This window comes from Artibeus jamaicensis, unplaced genomic scaffold (genome assembly GCF_021234435.1).
Source record: "Artibeus jamaicensis isolate MK-2021 breed Jamaican fruit bat unplaced genomic scaffold, CSHL_Jam_final contig_3152, whole genome shotgun sequence".
Classification (NCBI taxonomy): domain Eukaryota; kingdom Metazoa; phylum Chordata; class Mammalia; order Chiroptera; family Phyllostomidae; genus Artibeus; species Artibeus jamaicensis.
Genome location: NW_026521729.1, coordinates 5,925,331 through 5,943,249, shown reverse-complemented (window position 1 = coordinate 5,943,249; position 17,919 = coordinate 5,925,331). Strand labels below are relative to the sequence as shown.

The window sequence follows — 17,919 nt, the reverse complement described above, 5'->3', positions numbered from 1 at the left end:
ACCCCAGCAGCTGCTGAGAAAGCTTACCTTTCCAGGGCCTCTGAGTGTGGTCCGCAGACCAGCGGTGTCTGTCCCATCTGGGCTTACTGGGAATGCCGAGTCTCGGGTTCTGCCCCAGACTGCGTTTCAACAAGCTCCTGGGGCAGCCACAGTACATTCCCAGCAGCCCTAATTTAGGCTGTTTGACCCTGGGCAAGAAAGGGGGTGACAACTAACAAGGTTTGGGCCTGGGAGCAGGCAGTGTCCGGGGCAAGGCAGTCTCTCTGTCTCTCCCCACTCGGTTTGCTAGCCTGCGGCTCTCTGACTGTCCCTACTTCCACTGTCTGTTCATCAGTCCTCACAGACTCCGTCAGCTGCTCCACGCCCTGGGACTGTGGAGCCTTCAAGGAACAGACCCCAGGCCCTGGGCCTCTCTACTAAAATTCTTCAGGGAGATGCTGATTGGTCAGGCTATGGGTCAGGCATCCAATCAGCTGTGGCCAAAGAGTGAAGGGGTCGTGTGGTACCAATACAGTACATTGAAGGTTACCTTGAAGCTGTGCCCAGTGGGGTGGGGACAGGGGAGGAGGAGAAGGAGGGGGAGGAAGAGGCTGAGCTGGAAGGGAAGGCAGGTGAGACAGGCAAATTGGCCACGAGCACATCACCACAGAGGCGGTGTTTCCTTGTGCCTTGAGCTGTGGCTTTAAGGAGCCTCTGGCCCCACATGGATCCTCACGAGTAGTACGTATTTAATCGCTCAGCGGCCTGGAGGTGGGCAAATGCACCCTAAGACAGTGAAACGGCCATCACAGACACAGGTGGGCCTGCCCCTTGGGGGAGCCTCCCCCCCCTGTCTGCACTGAGCTCTCCTCCGTCCGCCCCTTTGGTTGGGTCCCTGGGTTCAGTGCTTGGCATCTCTGACCAGTCGGGCATTTGCTGAAGTGTGCTCCACTCGCTTTCACTTGAACTTCCTAAAAACTGTTCCTCAGTCTGGTGAATCAATGAAAACAAAACAAAACACAAACCCCCGCTTAGGACGGTCTCCTCTCGGAGAATGGCACAGCTCGGCTGCCCACGGGCGGCCCTGACCCGTCCTGCAGGAAGGTGACACGTCTCCCTGTGGCCGAGCCAGGGTGGCCCTGGGTCTCCCGTGGGGCCTCTTCGCACAGAACCGGAGTGCAGCAGAACCCGTTTTGGGAAATGCTGATCTCCGCAACCCTTCCTTCTGCTTTGTAGATGGGGAGGCTGCGTGTGTTGATGAGGTGTCGGTTTACTGCACAAAACTGGAAAGGGAAGGCTTGACAAGATGGGAGTTTCTTTCTCCTCGTTGTAAAAGCAGCCTGTGAATGGGCAGACTGGCACCATGACTGGAAGGGCTTCCCAGACGAGCTGGGAGAAGCGGGGTAGAGGGGCAGTGGCAGAGGGGAGCAGGGGTGTGGTAGGGCCGGGTGGCCTCTCTCCCCCCCCCAGCATCACCCGGGAAGCCTGTGTGCCCTCTGAACTTGCTAAAAGACCCTAGACCCTGGAGGAGTCAGTAGCACAAAAGTCCAGTTCAGATCAGCTCACATTTAGGCTCCGGGAACTAACTATCTTTGGGGCCCCCTTTCTCTAATACCTGAATAGACTGGCTTGGGCCCTCACCCTCTGTCCCCATCTCCATAGGCCGATGCTGGGGGCGGGGCTCCTCCTGGCTCCCATCTGTTCTCCCGTGGAACATCTCCGTTCAAGACCGTGACCTGTTGCCTTGTTGGAGCTGCGTGGGGCCGTCTGTCTAATTCTTTCATTCTGTCCTCTCTCCTTTCCTTCTAACCCAGAGGTGCGGTGAGGGTTTTGCTGAGGTTTGGGTAACTGAGGGTAAGTCCGGCACAGAACTGAGCAGGTGACCGACCGCCCATCACACACTAGTCATCGCTGCCCTGCGCGTTAACCGGCTGTCCCCGCCTCCTCACTGCTGTGCCCCTTCTGAGGCCGTGTTTATGTCTCTCTTCCCTTTCCTGGTTGCCATCTCCAAAATCCCAGTGACTTTCTCCCGTGGGACAGTTTCACTCCCCCCTCGGCCACACCAGGTTTCCAGCCGCCGAGCAATGCCTACACTCACCAGGGGACTGTGGAAAGAAGCAACTCTGAGCACCGAGTGGCAACCAGCAGAGACTTGGGTATTATGTTTTTCTTTAGTATATCCCGATCGCATTCTTGGCAGCCTTCCCAGTCTCCTGTTGACCCCAACCCACCCCAAGGCGGGAGGGTAAGCTGGGTGGGTTCCTCTGCGTCCACACAGAGCACCTCCTGTGGGCAGTGCTGGGTACTGCAGCCTGAGATGCAAGGCCCGCAAGACCCCCTGCCCCAGAAAACCCAGGCTCTAGGAGGAAATTTTAGCTTCAGTGTTAAAAAAAAAAAAAAAAGGAGTGCCAGGAGAAGAAAGAGGGGAGGGGAACTTGCCTATTCGCAGTGGTCAGAGCTCTTCAGGTTAGAAGGTCAGGGAGGGCTTCCTATAGGAAGTGGCATTTGAAGGGGACCAGATCAGATGGCTGAACCTGGGCACAAGCGTGGGGGTGGCCAGTCCAGGCGATGTGGTGTTTTTGCCCCCAAGCTTCCCAGCTGCACATCTGACAGATTTCACCTAAGCCAGCCTTGCTAAACCTCCAGCCCCATGAAACCCGGTTCTGTAATAATCTCCCTCTCTTATCTCTTCCTTGCCTTCCTTCCCCATTCTCCTCCCCCAAAGGATGGGAAATCTTCAAAGAAAAAGATGTGGCACTGGAAGTATACAGCCCAAGAAGTGGGCCAGATAAATTATTAAAACGCATGAAAAGACAGTGAGTCGTGACTCGGGGAAGCCGCCGGAGACTGAATGGCCACCCCAGGTGGATGGTGGGCTCGTGTCCCCTGGGGAGCCCCTCCTGGGAGCCCCGGGCAGGCTAGGGTTTCACCACAGGCCTGGCCTTGGTGCCTTGCCCAGGGCCACGTTGGTGGTGGCAGTGGGGGTGTCTCAATTCCAATACAGCAAGCCCCTGGCGCCTGCCGGACTGGGAAGGGCCAGGCTGAAGGTGGAGGGGCCTTGTGTCTGGGTGGACATTTGGGATTTACTTCCCCTAAGGCTCAAACTGGTAACTGCAGAGTTTTAGTTGTTGCTTTTATCTCTTTTTGAACTGTAAAAAGAAATTCCCGAAGGGAAGGGGGGATACTTTTTTCTCATGAAAGAAGAAAGCCATGACCGATTTAAGGAAGTAACCAACTTTCTGAGCGCTGTGAGAAAGAACACTCGGAGTTCTGCTTTGATTTCCACGCACCACGCCAGCCCTGGTGGGGGGTAGGGGAGAGAGACACAAACAGCAATCCCAACCCAGGGCCATTTCCTTCAGAGGGGCGTCTGCAGGAAGGCTCCCACTCTGGTTCAGACACTTGAACCCCACCTCCCTCCTACCCTGAACCCATCATCCTGCTCTGGCCTTTTCCTATAGCTCGGGGTTCTCACGGTGGCGTGATGGACATGTTGGGCTGGATTCATCCTTCTCTGGGGGGGTCCGTCTCGTGCACCATGGGATGCTTAGCAGCAGTCCTGGTCTTTTCTTGCTACATGGCTCCAGACTGTGCCAAATGTCCTCCATAGAGAGGGAGGGTGGTTGCAAAATTGCCCTCCACTGAGGCTATGGCTGCTGGTGACTTCTGCCTTATTGCCCACACTGTTTGCCCGAGTGTCGCTTCGACTGTTTCTTGTCTGTCTGCTTCCCAGCGGAGAGCGAGCTCCATGAGAGTGAGGATTTTTGGTTTTGTGCACTGATGTGTCTTATGTGCCTAAAACGGGGCTTGTCCCGCAGCTGGCACTGACTCACTATTTGTTTCTAGAGTGGGGACTCTTTCTCTAGCAGGGGAATGTGACGTTCAGATTGTGGTAGGACAGCCTGATGTGGAACAGGGTGGCAATGGAGTCCACAGGCTTGGCTTTTGTTCTTGACCAGGTTGCTGACTGCTGTGTGGCCTTGGACAAGTGACTTCACCTCTCTGAGCCTAGTAGTTTCCTTCCTTTGTAGACCAAACACAAGCCTGCCTCAGAGAGTGGTTCATTGTGAGGTCTACATGTGACTTAGACCAGCAATTTTCAACCTTTTGCATCTCACGGCACACATAAACTAATGACTAAATTTCTGTGCCACACCGAAGACATATTTTTTGCCAATCTGACCCCAAAACAGGTATACTTTTGATTCATTCACACCAGACAGCTATTGTTGTATTGCCCATTGTCATTTTTTTATTTGACCATCCGAGGGATAAGAGGTCAGTGCCCCTGATGAAACAGTCGGGTAGGTAATTGGATGTTTTACAAATTCTCCTGGCACACCCGGTGAAAATTACTGATTTAGACCCGGGCTGAATAAAGAATTGCAATATAAAACAGGCAAGCATGTACCTGCTTATGAGATTAGCCTTTATTCCCACTAAAAAGGATGTAAAGAAGGGAATTTTGGAGGATGGAGCTAAGACGCTGTTGGATGAAGATGTCTATGACTCCAGATGGCCACGCAGCTCCTAACGTCCTTTCAGACGTGTAGATGCTCCTGACCTGTGCTGTTCAGCACGGCGAACCTCAGCCATGGGCTCCTTGTGGTTACTGGTCTCTTGCAATGCAGTTAGTCTGGGTGGAGATGTACATGAAGCGTAAAATACATGGATTTCAAACAGTGCAAAATGAAGAATTTAAAATATCTCATTATATGTTGAGTATTTTTGATATAGCAAGTTAAATAAAATATATTATTAAAATTAATTTCTTTCAACTTTTTCCCCCCCTACTGTGGCTAACTTTCAGAAAACTTAGAATCACGTTTGTGGCTCTCAAAGGGAAGCTGCGAGCCTCCATTTTACAGATGCTGAAACTGAGGCTGTCACGGAGAATTTGGTCCAAGGGGCAAGCTGGTCTCACTCCAGGCCTAGGGTTTTCTTTTCCCACACCCAGGCTGCCCCGACCAGGATGAGCTTAACAACAGGCCCACTATGTCCCCAGCGGAGCAGGCATCCTCTCTGAGAACCTCTAAGGTGGGGTGGAACCCCTTGATGTCTTTCTCCCCTCTGCAGAGACCTCCCCAGACAAAACAAACAAGCCCTTGGGTCTGGCAAAGTGCAGCGGGGAGCGGAAACCAAGGGAGATCAAAGACCCAGCGGTTACCCCCTTCCGGGCCGCGCAGCTGGCAGCGCGCCGTGACCCCAGGCGGGCACCCACAGGCCTCCTGGCGATGGGATCCCAGCGACTGGCTAGCAACTCCCGTTTTTCGGACACTTGTCGCCGCCAGGAATGGGCTGGGTCCACAACTGGCTGGTGGCGTCGTGGGGGCTTTTCCTGGACTCTCAAACCAAAACCTAGAGAGTGAGGCAGGGGGCATGCGGCGAGTAATAAGTGAACGCTCTCTGTGAAGGCAGGTCGTAGGGAGACTGGGAAGGGGCGACGCAGCAGGCGCTAGCGCCAGGGCAGTGGCCCCCTCTACATCTCAGTTTCATCACATGTGAACTGGAGCCTCTGAGTCCCGCCCAGAGCGCTTGAAGGAAGAATAGAGCGGACAGAAGGCACGTAGCGACAGGAGCGGTTGCCCTAGAGACGGCAGGACCCAAGAGGGTGTTTGTCCCAAAATGCCTGCTGGCCAGAGCCCCCAAACCCGGTCTCCAGCCTAGGGTCTCCAGCTCCTGGCACCCGGCTGGGGGACGTAAAGTGCAGCCTGGAGGGGGCGCTGTGTCGGACCTGCAGCACTTTGCTGCGCCCCGCCCCCAGCCCATTGGCCACGCCCCACCCCGCCCCCTCGGCAGCCCGCCTCGCCTTTGATGCGCCGCGCCCCGCCAATGGGTGCGCGGGGAGGCGCGGGCCGCGGCGGCGGGCTGGGGGCTCCGCACGCCCGGGCGTCAGTCGGGCAGCGGCGACGGCGGCAGGAGCTGGTCCCGGCGCCGCCTCGGGCTCCGCTCGGCTCGGGGGGCTGCTCCCGGAGGAGGAGAGTCAGGCGAGGGGCGGAGAGCCGCGGGGCCCGCGGGCCGGGCGCATGGCTTAGGGACGCCCCCGCCCGCCGCGCCCCCAGCATGGGGAAACTTCACTCCAAGCCGGGTCAGTGTCCCCGCCCGCGCGCCGGCCCCCGGGCCCCCGGGCCCCCGCCGCCCTCGCCCCGGCGATTGCTGACTCTCTGCCTCTCCTTTCTTTCCGGCTCCCGCCGCCGCCGCCGCGCGCGATGTGCTGCAGCCGCCGTGTGCAAGCGCAGGGAGAGCCCGGAAGGTAGGGGCGCGCGGGGCATGGACCCGGGGAATGGATGGAATGGCCTAGCCCGCGGGATCTCATTACCAGGGCCACCCCCACCCCCAGCTCTGGCTGACCACTAGCCCCGCAAACCCGCTCTTGGAGCAGCCTTCGTGACCCCTCTCTGTCCCGCCTACCCTCTCCCCGGTGTCCCGTGCCCCCTGTTCTGAGCCCCAACCCCTCATCTCGCGGTCCCCGCCTTTCGCGCTCACTGCGCCCCCTGTTCAGACTCCTAAGCTCCTTCCCCCAAGATTCCGTCCCCTCTCTTTCTGCCCTTCAGGCCCTTCTTTCTCGATCTTGGCTCCTGCGCCCACTGCGCCCCTTCTCCTGACCCTCAGTTCCCCACTTCCCCTCACCCCGTGTTTAACGCACCGGTCTCCAGACCCTCACCCCGTTTCCTCGGCAGTCCTGGCCTCCGGGGCTCGCTCTTCTGATTCCCGGACTCTTCCTCAGTGGGTACTGCTCTTCTTGCTCTCGGGACTCCGTGGAACCCCTTCTCCGGACTGCCCGCGTCCCCCTCTGGGATTGCACCCGGGCTCTCGACCCCCTCCCGGCCCCCGTAGCCTCCGCGGGCCGCGTCTGCTCTCTCCCTCCTCTTTCCGGTAACTTTCGCCCCGGGGGCCGGACTCAGGGACTCCTGTCATCTCGCCCCAGGTGACAGCTTCGCAGTGAGTGCCGCCTGGGCCCGGAAAGGCATTGAGGAGTGGATCGGCAGGCAGCGCTGCCCGGGCGGCAGCTCCGGACCCCGACAGCTGCGGGCGGCGGGCACCGTCGGCAGAGGAGCCCGGGTACGATCCCCTCGCGACCCTCTTCCACTCTCAGAGATGAGTCTCCATAACCCGCCCGCCCCAACTTTTAGCACCCTCTTGGCACAGCTTCTAAGTCCAGAAATCCCTTCTCAGCTGCCTCTGCCCCACCATCATACCCCTGTACCCCGTGCCTTGAGGATCCTTAGATGACACGGGTGGCAGTCTCCCGTCTGGTTGGGGGCAGAGGACTGCCTGGGGGCGTAGGTCCTAGGTGGGGAGGTGGTAGAGGTCCAGTCGATGAGGAAGCTTATCTGTGCTGGGGAACCGGGGGTTTGGGGACCTGCTCTGACTCCCTTGTCTTAGTGGCCAGCGTGCAAAGGTGGGCTGAGAGGTGGGCCTGGGAGAGGGAGCACCAGATGGGTGCCTCTCAGGGGAGAGACAGGCGTGGAGGGGTGTCTGGGTGGAGCAGGGGACTGTGCTGGCCTCCCAGTACCTTCCGTGTGCCTGTGGCACTAGTCAGTACCAGCAGCCTGGGGACCCCAGTAGAGCAGACTGCCATCTGGGTGGCAGGGCTTGGGGGCACTGAGGAGACCCGCTAGACCCCCCTAGCTAGGCCCATGAGAAGAGCGAGCACCTCGTTCTGCTGTAGCCTGGGCCCGCTCCCGAGGGCCCCCGAGGTTGGAGTTGTGTCTGGGGGAGCAGTAGAGAGATGTGACAGGGGAGTGAGTGAGTCCAGCCCCAGATCCTGGCCTGGGACTGGTGTTCACAGATGTCCTCTGAGCTCTGGAACTCTGCACGGGCTCTCAGAAGGTCTGCGTGGAACTCAAGCAAGCGGAGGATCAAAGGATGAATCAACTTTTTGATGTGACATTTAATTTTTTTTTTTTTAACTTAGAGGTGAACAGACTGCGTCTCAGGTCTGGGTAGTTCTTTGGTCTTGTCCGTGGGCTGGGGAGGGGCCGGTGGAGTTTTCAGATGTGTGCGTGTGGGTTTGAGTGGTGGGTTTCAGTGGTGGGCTGGGTGCAGCTCGGTGGCGGGGGCCCACATCACGCAGTGAGGCTGTGGATAAAGCCGTCTCTTGTGCACGTATGAAACAACCTCTGCGTCTGGGAGAAGCTCCCCTCTGCCCCTCCATTGCCTCCACTTACTTTAGCTGGAGCTTTCTCTCCCACGTGTGTTCGTTCACCTGTAGGCTGGGGTGGAATTGGAGCTGCTGCCCCTAGCAGGGGTCAACGTTGGTGGGCGGGGCACTGGAGTTACTCTAGGGTCCTTTGAAAACAGACCTCCAGCTGTCCCAGTCTTCCCCTAGCATTTCTAGTTTATGATCTACATGTGTTTTCAAAGCGCAATGAAAATGATCCGATTTAGCCATACGGACAAATAAATACATTCGTGGCTCAAGACTGAGGCCAGCTGAGTGGATTTCCATTAATCACGTTTGGGGTTTTTTCAGCCTGTTTATTTTTACAAAGTATTCCTGCAGAATGACATTTTTTTTTTTTTTTTGCAGTCTTCCCTACTCCCTGCACCCCGCCCCCCCCCCCCCCCCAGCCTTTTTTCCTTTCCTAAACTGCCAGGCAGCTCACTCCATGCTTTAGGGGAAACTTGAAATACAGCGAGGGCTTACTTCAACTGACTTTTATCTTCAAAGCCGTAACAAATGTTACCCGCATGTTTTTGGTGGGTCTCCTTGGCATCCAGTCCTGCGGGATGGGAGGGAGGAGGAAGGAAGGAGAGAAAAACAAAAGTCTGTCGTTTTTAATTAAATAGTAGTGTTCCCAGCGAAAGGAATGTGAGCCAGTAAAAGTGGCCATGGGGGGAAGTGAGGGAGGGTGGGGAGGGGGCCCCAGCTTAAGTCGGTGGCTTTGGTGAAGTCACGGGATTGTGTTGCCCGGTTCCTTCCCCCAGCTGAGGGCAGCATGGGATGAGGCTCGCCCCCCCTCCTCGCCCCCTGTCTCGGAGACACACTGAGGGGTCGTTAATGTTTGTTCAAAGCACGTTTGAAGATGTGAGACAGCCATCAGGGTGACATATGTTGGTTGCTGGAGGGTGGGCCCTGCGCTTCAAGATGTTAAGGGGAGGGAACTTCTGCTTCCTTCTAGTTGTGCTTGGTGACTGGGGCCTGGACGCCTGGGTTCCCACCAGCGCTGGCCCAGCTGCTCAGTCTGAAGAGGGGCGAGTGCACCCTGGGGGAGGTCAGGTGAGCCCCCTGCCCGGGCCCACAAGGCAATTTCAGGTGGCACCCGGAGGATCATTTTTAATCCTAATAGTTCCCTTTTCCTCTGATCAGGAGAAGAAGCACTAGGATGCAAAACCCATGATTTCACAGGCATTGTCGCCTAGGGTGACGCTTTGTGAAAAGAGAGAGTCTCAAGTTGACTCCAAGAAAAACAATGAAGCGCAAGGGGCCCAAACAGTGTACATGGGAATGGAGTGCCCGGCGTTCAGGAAACATCGAGGTCCTGCGCCCAACCGGGCTGGGCAGCCCTCAGGCAGGTTCGTGCTCTGCAACTCCCAGCGGCAGGGTCTCCTGTGACATCATCCTGTGACATCATCAGGACATAGGAGGGTGAGGGCTCCAAAGTCTGCCCACTCCAAGGGCCGATGGAGGTCCCCCCAGCAGCCCAGGGCCTGTCTCTGGGGTGGCCTCTGTCTCAACTCCTTCACTGCCTTTCACCGAAGTGGCTGCAGACACCTTAGTGGCACATCAATTATTATTATTATTATTACTATATGGACGACTAATGTTTATTAACTGCCTGTGTGTATCATGCACTTTGCTTACCTTATCTTAATCCTCCGTGGAACCCCGTAACGTTACCGGCCAGCTGGTGGGGGATGTTATTCTCCATTTCTGGATCATTTTCTAGGTCTACAGAAGCCACGCATGGCAAAGCCCTGTGCCACAGCGTCTGTCCGGAGGGCGGTGCACGTACCTCATTGGAGATGTGGCAGCCTAGCAGCTGTGAGCCCTTCGGGGTGAGGCAGGTTTTGGGGTGCTCTGAAGCAGGAGGGTCTGCTTCTTGCCCTCGTCCTCCCTGATGGGTATGAGTAGCCTAGTAAATGTTCAGGGTGGGTCTGTCTCCCACGCAAGGTCCTAGGGTGTTAGAGGTGACCTCGCTGGCACTGACCTGAGCCTGTCTCCCTGAATACGTCTGTATTCATACATGAGGTCAGGATCTGCTACAGACCTTGTCCCCTTGTAGAAGCTGTTTTCCCTTTGTGTGCCTTAATGAGCTCGTCTGTGAAGTGGGCATAAGAACATTATCATCCCAGGCACTGGTTGTATCTGATAACTCTTGGAAACTGGGCGGGGTGGGGGCGGGGTTTGCTGAGATGCCCGTGCAGCAGGAGCGAGGGGCCGACTCTGAAAGCACCTTGTTCACACCCTAGACTCACTCGGAGGGACGCAGGCCAAGGCCAAAGCTATGGCTTCTCTTCTCCGTGGGCTCAAGGCGGATGAGCGCCACGGGAACGTGAGCTCAGGGGAGAAAACTAATGAGGAAGTGAAGGTGGACGAGTACTAGGGAAGCAGAGTGGCAAAGGGAACTGTTTGTACCCCCGACAACAATGTCCTCCACAGGGAGAGGTTAAAACAAGCATCCGAATCTCAGAAGGATGGAGGGGGCTGGTCTTGGAAACATGAGGCAGCAACCGGCAGTTACAAAAGCAAACCAGGTGGACAATGTGGGTCCGGAAAGTACGATGGGCGAAATCAGGAAGCTTCCTGGCACAGAGACAGCGGTGGGACAGTACTCAGCTAAGCGAGCCTGTGTGCACACTCATGTGGCGTGGACACGTGTGAGCAAATGCATTTGAGACAGCGGCCCCCCCTAACCCCCTTTGGCCCTTTTGTTCTTTTCTCTCAGAGGCCTGAGGGAGTCTTTGGAGTAAAGGTGGCCACCAGCTGGTTTGGAAATTTGATGAGGGGACACCTAGTGCATTTCGGTGCTGGAAGAAGATGGGGCGGGCGCAGGCCCGGTTGGAGCCCGCGGGCCCCTGCAGGGCCCGGCGATGAGATTGGAGGCTGGCCCAGCTGCTGCCCGAGCGCCAGATTCCCGGGGAATTACCCTTGACTGATACCAGTTGGCACAATTAAAAAGCCTCATGTCTTCACCATATGGAAAGTGTTAGGCCTCCTTACGTGGTTTCGAAGCTATGTGCCGGGAGGTGCACTTGACATTTGAGGTAGAGCATAAATTAAATATTTGGTGTTTTGGAATTAAAAGATGATTTGCTTTGAGGCCGGCGGAGGCCTTTGGGCCTCCACTCACTGGCACCGTCGAGTTCTCCCCGGAGGGTCTGCTCTGCCTGTGGCACCAGATCAGCTCCCCTGCCCTGCCCGGGAGCTTGCTGTACTCCCGCAGAGTGGCCAGGAGGGCCGCGGGCCACCTGAACCGGGCGCGCAGTGCCAGGCGGGGCTTCTGGTTTCCAGTAGGCCTTCGTCCCTTGGGCTGCTACACAGTGGGCAGGGCCACTATCTCCGAGATGCCGTCTCTTGTGGAGGCTGCGAGCTGTCTCGTCCTTCTTTTTTGGAGAAGGAGGCTGGGTCCCTGAGTCAGGCTCTGTGCCTGTTTTAGCCCCTGAACTCAGGGATGGTCCCCCGTGTCCACATTTTGCACAAACAGGAATAAGCCCAGGGCCAAACTGAAGCCATGTGGCCACCACTGCCTGTCCCCCTAGCTCCTAGAAACTGCAGGATGTGCCATCTCCTCTCCCAATGGGGACATCAGAAGTGAGGAGAGAAGGGGGTAATGGATGGACAGAGGGTATTCCATGCTTAGGGACCAGGAGGTCCCCTGGAGGGCTTAAAACATCTAGGTGGAGCCCTCAGCCAGACGAGATGCCCCTTCTGGGTGATGCACCTTCCCTGCAGCAGCCCCGGGGCAGGCAGCGGGCACTCGTGAGCTGTCTGCTAAAAGCATGATGGAATGAACGAGTGAGTGAATGAATACATGGAGATGGATTAGGTCGCCAGCCCTGCCTCTTCCTCCCCCATCCCCTTCCCTAACCTGATGGAACCGCCTGCAGGAGCGAATGGATCAGGCCCTTCCTTCTGGGCACTCAGCTGCTGATGCACTGTGACCCGTAATGGGTGGTCACTCATTACGAGTTCCCTCGCTGTGCCAGGCGTGGAAGACACAGTAGCAAAGACCAGATATGCAGCCGCTGTCCTCCCATGGCTTCCTGTCTAAAAGAGTAAGGAGGTAAATGGGCGGGTCAGCCGACAGCAACACCCTGGGGCAGCCGTGGGAGGCGGCGTTTAAGCCGAGACCTGGAATCTGGTGACGGAGAAGGGTGGCGGAGGGTGCGGCCCATGTGCAAGGAGGCACCCAGGCTTGTGCTCGTCTGCGGAAGTGGTGATGGCCGGGTCGTTCTGAAGGGACTCTGGGTCCCAGGGGCTCCACAGCCAGTGGGGACCGCATGTCTCCCCTGGTACTCAGTCTTTTTGGAGAAGCCCTGTGCATTTGGGGCACTTGTCACATTGAATTACTTGTCCCTCTGGACAGGTGTGCGGGGTGGAGCTGGTGGGCAGTCTTAGAGCTGATTACTGTGGAGTGTCAAGAACTTGGGGGCTTTTCTCCAGCTCTTTGAGTGGATTGGTGGCCCCTGCTACCCTGTGCAGGGAGGAGGGTCAGCTGAGGGGCCAGACGCCTGGCTCTGGCGGGATGTGGGGGTCCTGCGGGGTGGGATTGGCTGCCCAGGGGCCCGGGGACAAGAGGCAGGTACAAGCCAATCCCAGAGAGAGCGCATCCTCCCCCAGAACTTCCGTGAGCCTGTGGCTGAGGGGACGGGGTCCCTTGCCTTGGTTTCCCAGATGTGTCCGAGAAAGGGATGTGCTGAGGGGCCCACGTGTCAGTGGGCAGTGCAGTGGTCCGGCTGGCTCTGGCATCAGGGGCTCCACCACCCTCCTGGTTCGGGGGTTCTTGTGGCCTCGCTGGCTGGCTGTGGGTTCACAGTGTGCTTTGGTTCAGAAACTCTTGGAATTTTTAGGTCGCTTGTTGGATTCCAAAGCAGGCACTTCTGGCTGCCTCCCTGACTTCCCTCTCTTTTCACTCACATATGCTCTTTTTGTGGCTCTTGTCTCTCGCAGACATTCTTTCTCTTCCTCTCCCTCTCATTTCCCCCCTCCCCTCTCCCCCTCACCCCCTCTCCCCGAGGAAGGAAAAAATTCAGACTCTCACAAACAAAATATCTGCCATTCCATCTGAGGGAGAACTGAGGCAGGAGCCCAGAATATCCTGGAAGAAATGCCAGCGAGAGCTGAAGGCCTCGGTTGTTTAATCTGGACGGCGGTCTTTGATGTCACCGTGCTCCGTTTATCCTGGGAAGCTGCCTGCTCCTTTACGGCTGGCTCCAGACTCTCCTCGTGAAGAGTGGCCGCGTTCCTTCAGGGGGAGGAAAAGCCTGGTCACTCCCCGAAGCCCCGAAGGGCAGGCCTGGTGCTGCCGCCGCCGCTGCCAAGCCCAGGTCGGGTGGAGAACCTTTTCCAAACAAGCATTTCCAGAGACATAAGTAATTCTTTGATAACTTCCCAGGAAAGCAGAGGGGGCTGTTTATCCATGTGGGCACCGGTCACGGAGCTCTGCAAGGAAAGCCTCCAGTCCCTTCACCGAAGTCACCCTCGGTCCCAGAGAGGTGGCACTCAGGAGCTCTTGCCACGGGCTCTGCCCACTGGGTGTGCCCTGGGGGTGTGTGTGTGTGTTTAGAAGGCTCCATGAATTGCTCTAGGTTTCCCTTTCCTTGCTTGGTGAGCCACGTGGGCTGTGGCCTGTGTGTGTGGCCTTGTGGGTGGCTGACGCTTTTCAGAGGGCTCCAGGTTGCTGGGTGGGCTTCATCATGACGTGGCATCAGGAAAAGGATCCCTCCCTTCCTTGGGTCTTCATTTTCCAGCTGAGAAGCAGGATAAAACATTGATTAGTGTTCAGTAACTATCTACTGAATGTGCTCTGTTCAAGTCATTTATGAGTCTCTGCAGTACACACTGAGTGCCTACGTTAGGCCCACTTTTGCTGTGTCCATCGAGATGGTCCTTGTTCTCATGGAGCTTACACTCTAGTAGGAAGTGTTTTTAAAAACAAATCTCATAGTCTAAGTTGTGATAATTTGTGCCTCAGAGGAGGAGTACTATGCTTTGAGAACATTTAGTGGGGATCAGACCTCATCTGGGAGGCTCTTCATTCCACAAATCTCTGGTTGTGCTTAGGGTGTTATGGAAACGATGAGGAATAAGACATAGTTCCTGCCTGGCAGAACTGTGCGTTTAGTGGAACTAAACCTTCCTGCCTCTCGTTGATTTTTCTTATCTTATTGCATTGGTCACAATTGCCTATACTATTTAATAACCATTAAGGATATGTTTGTTGCTTGTCCAGTTAGGAAAGCTTTCTTCAATGGGTGGCTTGCTAAGGTTTTTAAACCCAGGAATGATTATGGAGTTTTTCTCACCAGCTGCTGGGGTGTGGGGTTGGAGCTGCCCACCCTTTGGTAATGTATGATTTGTATGCATGGTCTGCATCACTAGATTTCCTTTTGCGCTCCTGAACTACCTCCTTGTCATGATAGGTTGCAGTTTTAAAGTGTTTCTGTGCTTGACTGACTAATGTTTTACTTTGGGTCTGTGATTTAAGCCCTAAGGTGAGTGGGGAGGTGGGGGGATGGTGGTGAGCAAGGCACGGGGAGGGGGTATGAAATAGCAGCGTGAGTATTTGCTGGACGGACCAGCAGTGCATGGTGAAGACAGTGTGTCATTTGAGATACCCACTGAAGAGGGGTCAGGGCCTGGGCCGGGGGGCTTTCTCGGTCACCTTATGGAACTTGGTCTTTGTCTGCAGGGGAGACAAAGGTCAGGCCCTGGGTAGAGGGGCCAGCAGGGCAGAGATGAGCCCCACAATCTGGGGAGGCTCTTGTGTGGGGAAGGAAGGAACGTCATGTGGCTCCTCATTTTAGAAAATACTTTGGAGGGTAAAGAAGAATCGAGTGCCTGCATTCTCTGGGCTGCGTGATCAATTCTGGAATGTCTCATTGGCCCAGGCACAGGACTTAGTGCTCAGTGGTCACCCAGGGGACCCTTGAGGACGGACTAGAGAATTCAAATAGGACACAAGGCAGAACAGGGTGGTAGTTAAAGAGCAAGGACTCTGGAGCACGACGCCCTGGGTTCAAATTCTGGCCGCACCATTTTCTCACTGTGGTACCCAGGATGTGGCGTCGGTCCTCTGGGCCAGACAGGAGAAAAGAGAACTGGGTGCGGTGGAGGAGAGTAGAGGGAGGGTTCTGCTTTGGACTGGGGAGCGGTGACCGAGTTGTTGGGACCCAGAGAATGCTAACCAGCCCTGTGATGGAAGGCTTGGTGAGAGCGTCTCAGGCCAAGGGTCTGGGAAGGGCAAAGGTCGAGGAGCTCGCTCGGTGCTCAGAGACGGTCTTCCGCCCACTTCTGCTGTCTGACTTGGGATGGGCTGCCGTCTCTGAGAGGTGAGGGCAGAAACCCATGGTCCCGCAGAGGGGCTGGTGGTGTCTGCGCAGAGGGCGCTGTTCTGCGCTGTGACCCATCGCGAGCCCTTGTCCACCCACTGCAGGTCCTCCTCTGTGATTTCATTACTGGTTTTTGACTGATGTCTGTTCACTCCGGCTTCTCTCCTTTCTGGCTGGGAGGTTGGGGAGAGCCGGTCTGTCTCACGACGTGGGATCAGCCTGGCACTGGTTGCCTGGCCCGCCTCACGCTGGCCTCGTCTGCAGAGTGGGGGCCCTGGAGAGGGTGGGGCAGAGGGCATAAAGGGCCCCTGTTACCAGGATGGGCCCGTCCACCCTCAGGCCGCAGGTGCGGCCTAGGGAAGACCACAGCCTCTGAGGATGTTTTTCTAACTCCAGAGAGCCACATGGGCTGGCCCCTGGCACAGAAGCCATGGCTTCTGATGGCTCCCCTGAGGGCCTTGGGGGTGCTGGTTAGGGGTGCCGCTCCGTGCCTGGCTTCCAGAGGGAGCCTCGTCACAGCCCTCTTTGACCTTGACTTTGTCGTTTTACCCTTCCTTCCCCCAGTGATCTACATAGACTTCAAAAGCAGAAGAAGCTACTACAAACCAGGGACAGAGTTGCCTTTTCCGTGGGCCCTGGGTGGCTTCTCCTCCTGCTCCCCTGCCATGCAAACCCAGGCGGGCACTGCCTCAGTCAGTCTTGGGCTTGTGCGTCCTTTCTCCGTGCTCCGTGGTGCAGCTCGCTGTGGTGTTTGCTGCCTCCTGGGAGCTGAGCCCGTGGGCGTGGCACTGCGCATCTGCCGTCTGCCAGGCTGGGGGCCGGGTGCTGTCCCTGCCACTCAGTTCTCACAGCATCATCACCAGGCTGGGGCTGCTTTCACGCCCACTTTCCTGATGGGGGAACTGAGGCTTTAAAGGACTCTGTTCCTCATCCAAAGTCACCTGACTTGGAAGTGGAATCTTGCTCCAGCCAGATTGAAATGTAGGCCCGTCTGATTTGAGAGCCATCCTAAATCAGAATAGATGACCAGTTTTTTTTTTCTTAAACTATGTTATAACTCCACTGGTGTCTCACAAAAATCAGTGTAGTGACCAGCCTTAAAAAATGCCACAGGAAAGGATGAATTGTGACAGACGTCACATAGAACGAGAGTACGTGTTGCTCTTTCTGGTTTGTTTGTAGCCACAGGTGTCCACGTTTGCAGCTAACGAGCTAGATCGACCCAGCTGGTCCAGCTCGGTGTCCACCCGCGTGCCCCTCTGTCCCTCTCGGACGGACGGAGGCCACTGTGAAACACAGTTCTTGCTGCAGGCTGCCCGTGATGCCTGCTTTCGAGTCCCAGCTCCGCCTCTCACTAGCTGTGTGACCTTGGGCAAGCTCCCCAACCTCTCATTGCCAAACTGTTGTTTTTTGGTAGCTGCAGGGCCTTCTGGTGTGTTGACTTCTTGGTGAGGGTGAATTCTCCCAGGACAGTCGTGGGTGCACACTCGCTGGCTTAGGCACCTCTGGAGAGCGACATGTCCCCTGTGGGTCTTCGCGTCCTGACGCAGAGGAGCCAGTCTCCAAGTGTGAGCAGACGGAGCAGCGCCCCGGGCGGAGGACACAGCCAGGTCTTTGGGGGACTGCAGAGCACTGTGTTGGGAGTCCCGGGCCTGGCTGGGGGTGCGGGGCGGCTGGGCGAGCAGGCGTCCATGGTGACCTCTCAGAATGTATGGAAGGAAGGGAGAGTTTTGCCACAGAACAAACTACTCCAAAACGTTGTGACTTAATCATCTCACAGTTTGCTGGAGGCTGTGCCGTCTGCATGGGGCTTGGCGGGGGCAACTGGCATGTGGCTCCATGTGGCGGCGGTGGTGTTGCGGTGGCTCAAAAGCTGGGGGCCCAGTGCAGCAGCTCCACTTGGGTCGTGTGTTGGGGGTTCCTCCCAGGCGGCCTCCGCGTGTGTTTCTCTTGGGCTTCCTCACCGTGTGGCGGCCTCAGGGTGACCAGACTCCGCATGGACCCTGCCGGGCCTCCTTAAGGTAGGGACGAGGACTGGCGGTGCCACATTCTCTTGGTTAAAGCCAGTCCCGGGTCCGGCCCAGATGCAGGGGAAGGGGCTACACCAGCAGGATCCCTGGGGGCCGTCAAAGTCATCTACTGGGCGGGGCGTGGTCCCCTGGAGAGAAGCCGCCAAGAGGTGGGGGAAGAAGAAGGACCAAACAGTGTTGGTGGGATTTCGGATCCTGGCGGTCACAGGTGCATGGGCAGGGGCTGTCTTGGTGGAGTGACATCAGAGGTCGGCCTGAAGTGGGTCGGGAGGGCGCCGCGGAAATGCTGGCGTGGGAAGGAGCACATACTGCGGGGGCGTCCATGGCGGCGTTATTTGGAGGAATGAAAACTGCCTAACAGCTCACATGCCCGCCACAGGGGGACAGGCGCATGGGTGTGGCCGCCCCATGG

The 17,919-nt window shown here is 56.8% G+C and overlaps 1 protein-coding gene across 1 annotated transcript in view; it reads left to right on the top strand.

Moving 5' to 3' along the window:
• Positions 1–5,884: 5,884 nt before the first annotated feature.
• The window catches only part of NKD1 (NKD inhibitor of WNT signaling pathway 1), a 61,520-nt gene continuing 49,485 nt past the window's right edge, over positions 5,885–17,919 (top strand). Inside the window, exons 1-3 of the mRNA XM_037141439.2 lie at positions 5,885–6,067; positions 6,200–6,232; positions 6,908–7,041. Coding sequence (XP_036997334.2) covers positions 6,043–6,067; positions 6,200–6,232; positions 6,908–7,041 — 192 coding nt within the window. The 5' untranslated portion in view covers positions 5,885–6,042. The remainder of the gene's footprint in view (positions 6,068–6,199; positions 6,233–6,907; positions 7,042–17,919) is intronic.